The sequence below is a fragment of the Brienomyrus brachyistius genome, chromosome 8 (genome assembly GCF_023856365.1).
Source record: "Brienomyrus brachyistius isolate T26 chromosome 8, BBRACH_0.4, whole genome shotgun sequence".
Lineage (NCBI taxonomy): Eukaryota > Metazoa > Chordata > Actinopteri > Osteoglossiformes > Mormyridae > Brienomyrus > Brienomyrus brachyistius.
The window spans coordinates 17,992,221-18,004,321 of NC_064540.1; the positions used below are offsets into that span (position 1 = coordinate 17,992,221).

The 12,101-nt window shown below is 44.1% G+C and overlaps 1 protein-coding gene across 1 annotated transcript in view; it reads left to right on the top strand.

Annotated features, from left to right (window-relative positions):
* The window catches only part of LOC125747759 (neuron navigator 1-like), a 121,767-nt gene that overhangs the window by 38,993 nt on the left and 70,673 nt on the right, over positions 1 to 12,101 (top strand). Inside the window, 1 exon segment of the mRNA XM_049023231.1 lies at positions 11,260 to 11,362. Coding sequence (XP_048879188.1) covers positions 11,260 to 11,362 — 103 coding nt within the window.

A 12,101-nucleotide genomic window follows, 5' to 3' on the forward strand; every position in this document is an offset into this window, starting at 1 on the left:
AACAGCATTGCATCAAATTAGGTTTGGAATGTGACTATACCTAGGCCTCTGTGAGCCGGATGGTTGCATACAATACCTGATTAGCATAGACTGCATTGTGTATCATGGTACTCCGGGTGTTGGGTCTGGGATGGAATATGTAACAGAATGGAATATGTTATGGAATTTTGCACAGAATGGAATATGTCAGTTTATCCAGGTCATGGTGCATTCAGAGCATGCTGTCATATCATCGCTACACTCCAAACGTGCCAAGTCATGCTTCCCATGCTCTTTAGTGGGGGGGGGGAGGTCGTGTTTTGCTTAGGTCAGGGGTGTCCAACTCCAGCCCTGTGTAGCTTAGCTCTTTCCCTCTTCCATCACAAACATTTCAGCTTAAGAGCTGTGTGGTAATTAGCACAAGGAGTTTGGGGAAACCCAAAAATGTGTGGGACTCCGGCCCCCCAGGTCTGGAATCTGACACCCCTGACCTAGGATGTATCTAAATTAATTTTGGGTGTATTGCATGAATTTACATCTTTTCCTGATTAAAGGACATTGATTTATTGATGTTATATGGCACATATTTGATGGCAATGTCAGGAAAACCTTCATTAAGAATTGCTAGTGAATGATGCCTGAACTAAATGTAGCGCATGAAGGAAACTGCTTTTGATACTTGAGACATTTACTTCTTCATACATCTGCTGAAGTTAGTGCCCTTGCCCAAAGTTCTGTTAAAGTTGTACACCACGTGTCAGAATAATTCAAAACAACTGCAAAACAAAGGTCAGAGATAATAATTTTCCACTGGAGGCAGCTGTGTGAAAGAGGGACAGGTTTCAGATGTTGTGGATGTTTGGTCAATAGTTAACATTTCACTGCTGCCTTCTCTGTTCTGTTGGCCCGGTTCTGATGGTAAAGCTTGACTTGGGAGCTGGCACTGTGCTTTTGGCTGTGGGGTGACAGCTTTGAACTGGTACTGGTCCAAGCAAGCTAACCTCACATGGGGCTTGCAATAACTCCACCAAAACCCCAAGTCTTAATCCAAAATGTGATGAAAAAACAGACACTCCTTTGTCTCCAAGACTTCTTTTTAATCGCTGGCCGACTCAGTGATTTGAAGAAAATAATCCCTTTTTCAAAAGAGTTATCTTTTAAGGTAATTATTTTAAATCGTGTGAGGTTTTTATAAAGGAGTTACTATGTATGCTGAACTGGGATTCCCGTCCAAAATGTCATGAAAGGTCATTTTCTTTCTCTGCTTATGGAACTGGACATTTGCTGGACCAATTATGAACTGCGTACCATGCTGTAACACGAGGGGAGTAGTTCCACTTTGGGAATTAAATTACTTGAAGATTTAATTCATCCAATGAAATATCCCACCCATGTCATTCCATTACATACGCTTGAAGCTGATTTCTCTGTCTTTAAAGACCGGGGTCTTTTCTATAAGTATTTATCGCAAGTACGCTGACGCTGTCTACAACTGCAGCTTTTACTGCTGCTTATTTTCTGAATATACAGTACGATAAAAAATGTATAGCGTCAGTCATGTCTTTGCTGATATATCCTGGAAACCAGAACTGTTTTGTATTGTTTCTTTGCTGTGGCTTGTGTTCGCAGGGACAATGATCAACAGCTGCCTTATTAGTGACTGTAGCACAGCAGGGGACATAGTCACATGTGGATCCGCCCCCGTACCTATCCTGAGGGTGATGTGCTGTGACAGAATTGCTGGATTCACAGAACTACTTACTAGGTTTTCTGTAGCTTTGCACATTGGCCACAGCGTGTGTCTGATGACGGGAGCTGAACGTTCCCGCGAGGCTGCAGCCGGTACTGCAGGTGTAGCTGCAGCCATATGGCGGTCCTCACTGCGGATTTTCCCCAAGCTGCCGCGCAGGGTGAGCGGTGGGGCGCTTTAATTCGCCTTGTCTGAGAAGTGGGCTTTAGCAGGAACCGTGATTCAGGTCATCTCTTCTCTCAGGAGGGAGCAGCGATGTGCTCTTGACACTCCTCTCATCTCAACACTATCTGTGCTTGCATACAGTGTATTCAGAACTAATTGTTGGTGATTGGCAAGTATCGCTCCAAGAATCAGAACATGACTCATTACGGAAGTCCCCTTCAGGTGCTTGCTTTTATGGAATGATGATGATGATGCTGATGAAGACGATTTATATTGAGTGCACAACAGAAAACTAATACACCCACATTTACTTATTTTTCTATAGCAACTTATTTTGCATGGTTACATCAACTCTAATATGTTCAAACAACCAAACATTTGCATAAAGCCCACAAATCTCATGATCAGCCGGGGCCTGATTTGTAACTTTAGCTGTGGGTGTGCCCCCATTATGGTTTCAGGGCAGCTTGCATTTTAATAGCCCTTGAAAACTATGAGATAATTGGTGAAATCACTGGTTTTAACATGCAAGTTGGATTGACAGCTCACGCGCTGTGACTTTTGGCACTGGAATTTTCCACCCCTGTTCCGTTTTCCACTCCCTGTTCCAGTTCCGTGCTATAAACTCTGTTTGTTCTTTATCATGTTACTTGTAAGACCTTAAAAGAACTCTTTAAAATTTAATTGCTGACTTAGAAACCTGTCTCTTCATATTATTTCTCCTTGAAAGAATATACACCGAGTGAAATTAAGCAAAATAATTTATTACACAGAAATGTTAATTGACAAAACTCCATCTATCATTCATCTTCGTAACTACTGTTCCCGTGAAGCGCTGTAGGCCAGGAGCATCCTGCATAGGGTGCCAGCCTGTTTAAGGGTCCAGGCACACAGTCGTACAAACACCAGTTCTGTGGTGCTTTTCCACTGCCACCAAGAACCGAGTCGTACCTGAGCCATACAGCAAAACTTGCAGTTTTCCTTTGGAGAACCAAAGCAAGCTGGAACCGTCCTGTGACTAGTTTCTCTTCATGGTACAGCTCAGTTCCTGTATGGCAGTGGAAAAGCGGCCATATTTTGGACTACAGGAGAAAACCGATGCAATCGTGGGGAGCATATGGGAGCTTGGCACACATGTAGCTGGGGGCAAGAACAGCGCACCCCAGAGATGGGAGCTGCAATGGACACGGTTACGCCACCATCACCCCCACTAATAATGGCACACAAAGACATTATTTTTTTGGGTTAAGTGCTAATTCCTCCTGCCAAATAGGGAAGACTTTAAATATCCAATATCCAATTTTACTCAATGTAATCAAATGATTTTATACATTCAGCAAGCCCGATATATCCTTTTCATCATCAAAGTATAGAAACACCCAAGTATGTAGAAAAAATTGATTTATGTCATTTTATGTTATTTTAATGCTCATTAACACATTACCTCATGTGTTTCCTCACCCTTCATAGCTTTATACTGCAAACACAGAGGCATCAGTTTCAGTGATGGGGCCAGGTTCCCTATGTACTGCAGCAGAGTCCAGGCTTTTCAGGCTGACCGTGTCTAGCCGCTCTTAAGAGAGTTTCTGTGACTGAAAAAGACCATATTCTTCGAAATACACCAGTGCAAGCATTCAATTTAAAACTGAAATGATAACTCTTCTCACTTTATTAAGTTACTAAGTCGAATATGCTGCATCCTCCGTAAAGCTTTAAAACTTGCAAATCACTTGTTCATGCAGCATCAAACAACAGTAATTTGATGCTAATATTTAGTATTAGGTTTTTTTGTCTTGCATTTGGTTACTATTTAATAATTTCCTGTTTGTGTGTTATTTTCAGGCTTAAAATCATACAATTTTTCAGTTTTTCAGGAAGTACTTTTGATTAAGTTATGTGACCTAACACCATTTCCCAGTGAGGAGTTGTAACACAAAAGGGTGCAGAAAAGCTATTTTTGGCTTTTTATAGTACTGGCTCATGTATGTACAAAAGATTATTCGAATAAAATCGGATGAACCTTTATGAATACTTGCGTGGCTTAAAATGTGTGTGAAGTTACTCCCTTAAAGAATCACAGCTGTAGCTTGCTTAATGTACTGTAAGGCTGTTTTATGTTGAGTGAGCAAATAGACTGAGTGCATTAGCTTTGCATTCTTGTCAGAGTGCCTGCTTTTCTCTTTTTATTTCCTCTGGCCTTCACAGCCAGAGCCCCTGAGGTGATTGTCACAGAGGACTGGGCTCTCAGACCAGATGTGGATGAAGTTATCCATGTTCTTTTTGCCTGCCACTGAAAACAAGCATTTTTTTTTTATTTAGAATTTTAAGTAGGATTCGCGTTTCAAAATTCACATCCCACTGTGCCGAGGGCCAGGGCATGAGCCAGGAAACACTAGAGGGAAGATAATTCCCAGCTGGCTTGGGAACACCTGAGATTCCTCCAGAAGACACTGTAGTCTGTCACCTTGGAGAGAGAAGCTTGGAATGCCCTCCTAGATATGCTGCTACAGCTATCGTCTCCAGGGGAAATGGGCTGTTTATCAATATGTGTACTTGACCATACCTGTGTTTTCGTGTACCTGCTTTACGTAATCTTCCATTGCCGAAGACCAGTTCTGATACTAAAAACAGACGTACGGAGGACAGTAAAAATTCTCAGAATGTCGTTCTTGTCCCGCTCAGAATTTGAAGGACACTCTGGTAGTATCCTCGCCAAACCAGACCAATCACAGGATTCTTTGCACTCTAAGTTCACTTTCGGGAGGCACGTTAGCAAGACCAAGTCTTTCCAGGACCACAAATACAATCTTTGCGTTCTTGGTATTGAGAAATACCCATGGACTGATGATGGAACATGAACGTCAGAATTCTCAGATTTTAGAAACCGTTTGCTAAGTCACTAAAAATGAAAATAAGCTTTGAGATGTCACCGTTTATGAACTGTTCCTCCCTCTAAAGGTATGGTGATGTGGGTTGACTGGGGTAACTAAGACAGCACCCCCTGTTGTTCCCCACTAAGGAGGGACAAAGAGATTCTCCTTAGAGCAGGACCTGCAGGAGTCACAGTGGAAATGGGGTTCATTTAACACCCATCATCTAAGACAGCAAAACAACAGTGAACATTTTGAGTGTTTGGCTACGAAAGCTCTTCGAAACCTTCCCTGGACACTTTCTGTTGCAGCTGTTCTAGTGCCTGCTAATTTTCTGAATGAAAGCTTTAAAGACGTAACTTAGGGCAGGTGATGCCAATTGTGGAGCAACTGTGATGATTTCAACTTTTAATCCTCTCTCCAATCCTAAGTCGCCTTTGTAGATTAGCTTTTACACTCATTAGTATAGTAGCTGGTTTGGTAGAGCGTCCAGGGAAGGGTGCAGGATTTAGGCTCACGAGAAACTAAAGAGACCCATTTCACAAGGACCTTCGCCCTGTGAATACTGCTCTGCAGAATTTCGAGTTCCACGTCAATCTGTTCCCATTTCGTTATCCTGTGAAGTAGACATTGCCTGTATTTACAGAACGATGTGACTGCGATGCAAATATCTTATCTCAAATGTTTTGCTTTCCCCTCTTATTTGTGTCATTTCTTCACTGAAGTTCTAGTATTTTTTGGCAAAATGCTGAATGAGCTCAGCTAGGTCATTTTTAGCAACATAGCCTCACACTTCTGTGACTCTGATTTTTGTCCCTGGATGTGGGTGTTTTCACATTTTCCCGGTTTGCATGTAGGGTTCCCGTTTGGGCATTCTGATCTCTCCAAAACCATGTGGTTAGTCTTTCTAAATTGCCCTTAGGGTGGGATAGTGTGTTCTCCTTCTGACAGGCATCCCAGAAAGAGCATCCTCCACCTTGTGCTGGTTGCTTCCTGGGCTTGGCTCCAAGCTCACCATGACCTTATTTTAGAGAATGAATGGGGGTGACATGTACTTATTTTGTTAACCACTGCCCACCATCAGATTACAGTTAGCTCACCCCTATACTTGACCAGAAATACTTGACCAGAGACGAGCGAAAGGAAGAAAACATACTGATATTCAGCCCAGCTTGGGTGTCTGCAGGTGTCTGAGATCCTTCTCTCTGCCATAAATCTGTGTTAGGAGTTCATTTATGCACCAGTGATTAGTGAATCCCGAGGGCCTGAAAACTGGAGAGTCCTGCATGCGTTAATCATCTTTCACGTTGGTCAGCCAAATGCCACATGTCACTGTGGCTGAATTCAGCTACTCCCCACTCAGGGGTCTCAGATAGATGACCATTGGGCCCCTCATTCCGCTCTCCTCAGCCCACCGATGTTGAATTCCAGATGTCTAGACAGAATGGGGGCAGGTGACCCCTCATTCGTGGTCACCCCCCCCAGCCCACTCCCCAATACATATAATGGTCTCTGAGTCTCAGGATAGACAGAATGCAGACCGATGAAGAGGACGGCAGCTTTCAGTGAGATTTCACTAGTGCTGCACAGCCGTCCTGAATTTAATAAACCGAAGAGCCAATCGGACCACTAGAATAAGAAAAAGGTTTAAGCATGTCGAGTAAGAAAAATCCAATGACTATGATAAAATGTGAAGGTTCACTTGCTTCCAAATGGAGGCCCATCTAACCGTCTTCCAACCAGTAACCAGTTATCCAGTATAATGTGTGTCTGTGAGTGGGCAGCATAGGAGAGAGGGCAGAGGAACATCCCGAATGAGCCAAAGTCACGCACCCCATTATTCACAGTATTAATAGAATAGCTCACTGCCCTCCCTCCCACCCCTATAAGTGGCCGCACTGTGAATTCTCATTGTGTGACTGTGACCCTGCAGCGTTGTGAGAGCGGGCGTGCAGGCTGCATATCATTAGGTAAGACATAACAGTGATCATTATCTGTAAAAAAAAATGTTCCAAAACAGTGACCAGGTATAGTGTTTGGATTAAAGATAATTGCATGAAGCATGTTAAATATAAGTGCAGGCTAAGCTTCTAGTAACGGGTTAGATTAGGCTACAGACTCACACCTGAGTAATTTACAGACCCTGGCTACAGTCCTGGCTGTATCTGAGCATAACCCTTTTACATCCATTGTCATTCTTTACTGTCTCGGAGTGCAGCAGCTGCTTTCCATGGGTCTAATAGTTTTCCCGATTCACTTTTCTCTCTGCTTTCACTGTAAATTCAACTCTCTCTTTGTCTCTTTGTCTCCCCATCTGTGCTGTAATGAATTCCGCGCTCTTAAATCGCCTTCTCAGCAATGGGACACGTCTTCCTGCTGCTCTGAGGACGGTCCCCATTGGACCCCTTGGTCATCACCGCAGGCAGTAAGAATGCAGGCCAATCTGAAAACTCGTGTCTCACCGTGGCCCCGCCCAGCCTCCCCGCTGATTTAGCCAGCCAATGGTAATTCATCACTCCTTGGTGAGCGGAAAATTGACCGTGACTGACACAGAAAGCCTGCATACTTAATGCCCTCTGGATCCCGGGGGTGCGGGGAGATCCAGGGATTGGACAGGGTGTTAAGCAGTCTTTCACATCCACTGAAGTCAGTTGTTTTAACTGCTTAACATTGTTTAACTATGTCTGTTAAAGCGGTTAGCTACGGTCGGGATTAGCCAACCAGGGAGAAATGTATAGAAATTACTCCTTTTTCCGTTTCTTTTACTACTATAAGGTAGGACATCTGTATAGCTAATATTGTAATGCTGATCTCCTTTAGTGGTGTGTAAGTGGCTAAGACCATGGTATCACACCTCCAGGGTTTCCGGTTCAATCCTTAGAGCTGTGTGGGTATGTATTCTTTGTCTGTTTTTGTGCTCCAGTTTCCTACTGCAATCATACATTTTATGTGGTTCATTTTATTTAAATTGTTTGTGATGGACTGGCATCCCGTCCACGGTGTCCCCAGTCCTGTGATGGACTGGCATACCCTCCATAGTGTCCCCTGTCCTGTGAAGGACTGGCATCCCGTCCACGGTGTCCCCTGTCCTGTGCCCTGTGATGGACTGGCATCCCCTCCACGGTGTCCCAAGTCCTGTGATGGACTGGCATCCCGTCCACGGTGTCCCCTGTCCTGTGCCCTGTGATGGACTGGCATCCCCTCCACAGTGTCCCCTGTCCTGTGATGGACTGGCATCCCCTCCACAGTGTCCCCTGTCCTGTGATGGACTGGCATCCCATCCATGGTGTCCCCTGTCCTTTGATGGACTGGCATCCCATCCATGGTGTCCCCTGTCCTGTGCCCTGTGATGGACTGGCATCCCGTCCATGGTGTCCCCTGCATTGTGTCTCGTGTTGACTGGATAAGCCACTTTGGAAGACAGACAGTCGCCTTTGTACAAACCGAAATCTCAATCTGTTCTCATCTTCGTTGTGCTGATAATGCAACTACATTGGACACAAACAAGCACATTGTATCAAAAACTTTTTGAATTCGAAAGGCAAGGTTGAATGAGACATTTCACATGAAACAAACCCATAGTAGTACAAAATAGACTTATATCCATGTTTCACACTGGCTTGCTTTTATGGACCATAAAAATGGGACACTTTGTCCTGCCTGTTAGATTTTAAATTAAAACTCATAGCTATATTCTATGGTTGCTTAAAAAAAATAACCAATCTTTCTATACCTCCCATCTGTAAGCGTAGAATGGTAGAAAAGAACTGAGGACTCAATCCCCTGGAGTGGAACAATTGAAATGATCAGCTGAGTGTTTATGGTCTTTCAATGGCTGCAGAACGAATCGGGCATTTCTGCTCACACCTGACACAGAACGTGAGGCTCCAGCTCCCCGGATGTTCTCTGGCCAGCTGGGTTTTCTGCCGGTGGCTGATATCTCCCCAGTAACCATCATCATTGCAGTTCATCATCCCTTGATAGCTGCTACTCTCTGTCCTCCAGTCTCCACCCTGGGGTTACAGATGGGCCCACCTACCGCTCCAGCACCAGCCGCAGCCCCTGTCTAACAGCAAGGAAGCTGACGGGGAACAAGGCCAGACTGGTTACAACTAATCAGACTCCTCATGTGTGAGCTAATTGATCCCTCTTATATCAATGTCACTTACTAACAGCCCAATGGCACCTCATGATTTATGAGGCAGCCCCGAGTTATGGCAGCAACTAAACAGCCACGCCTAATAAAGCAGAATCACAGCTTTGAGATCATGGTGTGGTGGAGGGCGGGGCGCTTGTGGATGATGATGATGATGATGATGATGTAATCCAAACTTGCCCAGTAAAGGATCCAGTTGCAGCCAACTGCATGAGAACTGCCTTAATGGACACGAGTCTGCAGGGTCACTGTGCACAATATTGGATAAAAGCATCATTTGGAAAGAAACAATATTTTCCTCAAGGTGATGTGGGACAATTTAGCCTCCAGTTTCTCTCTCACCTGTGCAGAAATGAAGAGATGATTCATTTATCCCGACAAGATTAAGGAACTACGTGAACTTTTTTTTTTCCGAAAGAAGCCAAGCGTAAGGAACATTTTTACCATGGACCATTAAACTTCGGTCAGTGCTCAGTAATTGTGAATGTGTTCTTCTCGCTCAGATTACAGTTTTTATCGGGGTTTGCATTACAGGATAGCTGGGTTCCTTCTCTGGACCTGAACCTTTGACCTTTTGTGCAGTTTCATCGCTTTCTTGCTCCCTGCCGCTCTGAGCTTTTTTTCTCATTTTCTAAATGAGCGAAAGAGAAATAATCGGAAGTTAACCCTTTCTTTGGCTGGATATTTTACGTCTTGAGTATCTCACCCAGTTTTTGTCTCAATAATATAAGGATTAAAAGTAAAGCTGAAGCAATCTCAGCCCGAACTCCACTAACCCTTTGTGGGCCAACATTCCAGACGTGTCACCATGCCCACAATTCCCTCACAATTTCCTCAGAATTTCCTCAAGCGCCTTGCAGACTTGCCTGCGGTGGGACCTGTGATTGTTTCGGCTGCCCCATATTTAGGCACCATGGACACTGAGGCTGGGAAGCACCCTGTTCTGCGTTGTGTGCATCTCTCATTTTCATCACGTTGCTGCTTTTACTGAATTGTGTCAAGGTGCAATTCCAGAGGCCCCGGAATGAGCTGCACCAGAAATGCAAGCGTTACCAGGGCAGAACTGCCTGCATCCCTTTGTCGGTAAAAAGTGCATCCCCCCTCCCCCGCCCGCTCAGCAGGGACAGCAGGTGGCCGCATTATTCACAAGTCCATGGCACTGGAGATCTAGGAAGGAAGTGGGGGGGGGGGGGCATGCAATCATGCTCATTGACTCCTCCCTCCAGACTGCAAACAGTGGCCAAGGCATTGGTCGTGTTTGCATGGTGTTTAAATGCACCATTCTTTGCCCAATACTAGAATGTATCCTACGCGTATTTATAGATATAAATATGCATGCAGTTTATTATTATTATTGCTGTTATCGTTGTTGTCGTCCTCGTTGTTGTTGTTCCATCTCGACTGTTCAAAATATGTTGTCTCCGTTGTGGGTTCCTATTTAAGTTTTCATATAATTATATTTACATTATGCTTATATTTAAATTACATTTACAGCAGTTACTCCACGGCTAAAGCACCCAAATCATTTCCTTGACATCCTTTCTTCTCCATGGATGAATTACACTGAAAGTGTGGCTGTGATGTTGAATGTTGCGTGTCAGTCAGGCCCATTTTCTAACTGGCAAAGGAAAGCTTTCAGCACTATACTCTGTTGCATTAGTCTTCTGTCCAACCAAAAGACTTTGAATTTTTTGCCAGTGTCACGGTATAATTGTCCATCCGTCCATCTTCCATTACAGGCTCATTGTAAAGGCAGTGTATTGAAAAAAATTCCCATAGAGTTCCTTCGCTTTTTATGGTCTCATTTTTTCCCTGAAATTCCCTTTTGTCAGGCATAATTATCATAATCATCACAGCAGTATTAGTTGCCCTTTATATGCATTTTATACACACATATGAACATTTCAGGTTCGTAAGACTAGAAAGATTCTAAGGTAGATAAATACAAATTTTTATAACTTTAAATGCGTTTCTACTGGCTGGTCTCCCATGTAATCTGAGGGCTGTTAGCCATCCATATTCTAACCAGTTATCCTTGGAGTTGGGGGTGGGGAGGCTGATGCAGGTCCCAGGCAGCACATGGCACAAGGCTGGGGTACACCCTCAACAGCCTGGGGTACACCCTGAACAGCCTGGGGTACACCCTCAACAGAACGCCAATACCACACAGATGGGATTCGAACCCTGGAGATGTGAGGCAACAGTGCTGAGCACTAAGTCATAAATCGGGGGTGGTAAATTAAATTTGGTTTATTTTGGTTGCTAATACAGACATGACTATTGGTCAGATGATGAATATTGAGTATGAGAATCAACCCTCTGAATGGTCCCTTCCACAGATCCAGAGTCTCAGAGAAAGCGCACTGTGCAGAATGTCCTCGACCTCAGACAGAACTTGGAAGATACCATGTCCAGTCTCCGGGGGTCACAGCTCAGCCAAAGGTGAGTTGAATATTTTGCTTTAAACGTCATGCAGAAAGCTGCTGCTGCTGCCATTTTCTGTCCTACCCACCGATTTTGTTAAACCCATCTGTGCTCCATTGATGAAATAGCATTTTAATTCTCTCATCCCATCGCTGTTTCCCATGGGCCTGCATGCCATCCCTCCTGGAACGATTTTTAAAGATACCTGCTAAAGCAATTCGAGTTAAGTTCACTCCTCAGAGCATATTTTGTGACGGACCTGTTTCTGCAGCATGCCATCTGCTGCCCTTGCAACTTAGCACCTGCATACACTTGTGACACACTGCTGCACATCTAAGGATGCATTTCAAGAAATGTAAATAGACCTGCCAGTAAAGCAGCAAAGCAATACTGTAGCACAGTGTTTCTCAATCAGGTCAACCTGCAGTCAGTCCGTGTTTTTGCTCCCTCCCAGCCCTGAGCTGAGAGGGGTCAAAAATGTGCACTATCTGCGGGTCCCCCGGGACCAAGTTGGAAAACACTGTAGCGAACTGAAAATATATTTAGTAACATGGGCATTCGCAATAGCTATAAGTCAATAATAAGTTAATGAATTCATTAGTTCTGAAGGTATGCTGTAGGATTTGTAAAGGAAAAACAACTAATCTGACAGCAAAGCAGTTCGTCATGGTCAGTTTTCTACATTTAGTTGATATAATACCTTCATAACCGGATTCATTTTCTGATTGATAAATGTCATACATTTTTCTGTTTCTAC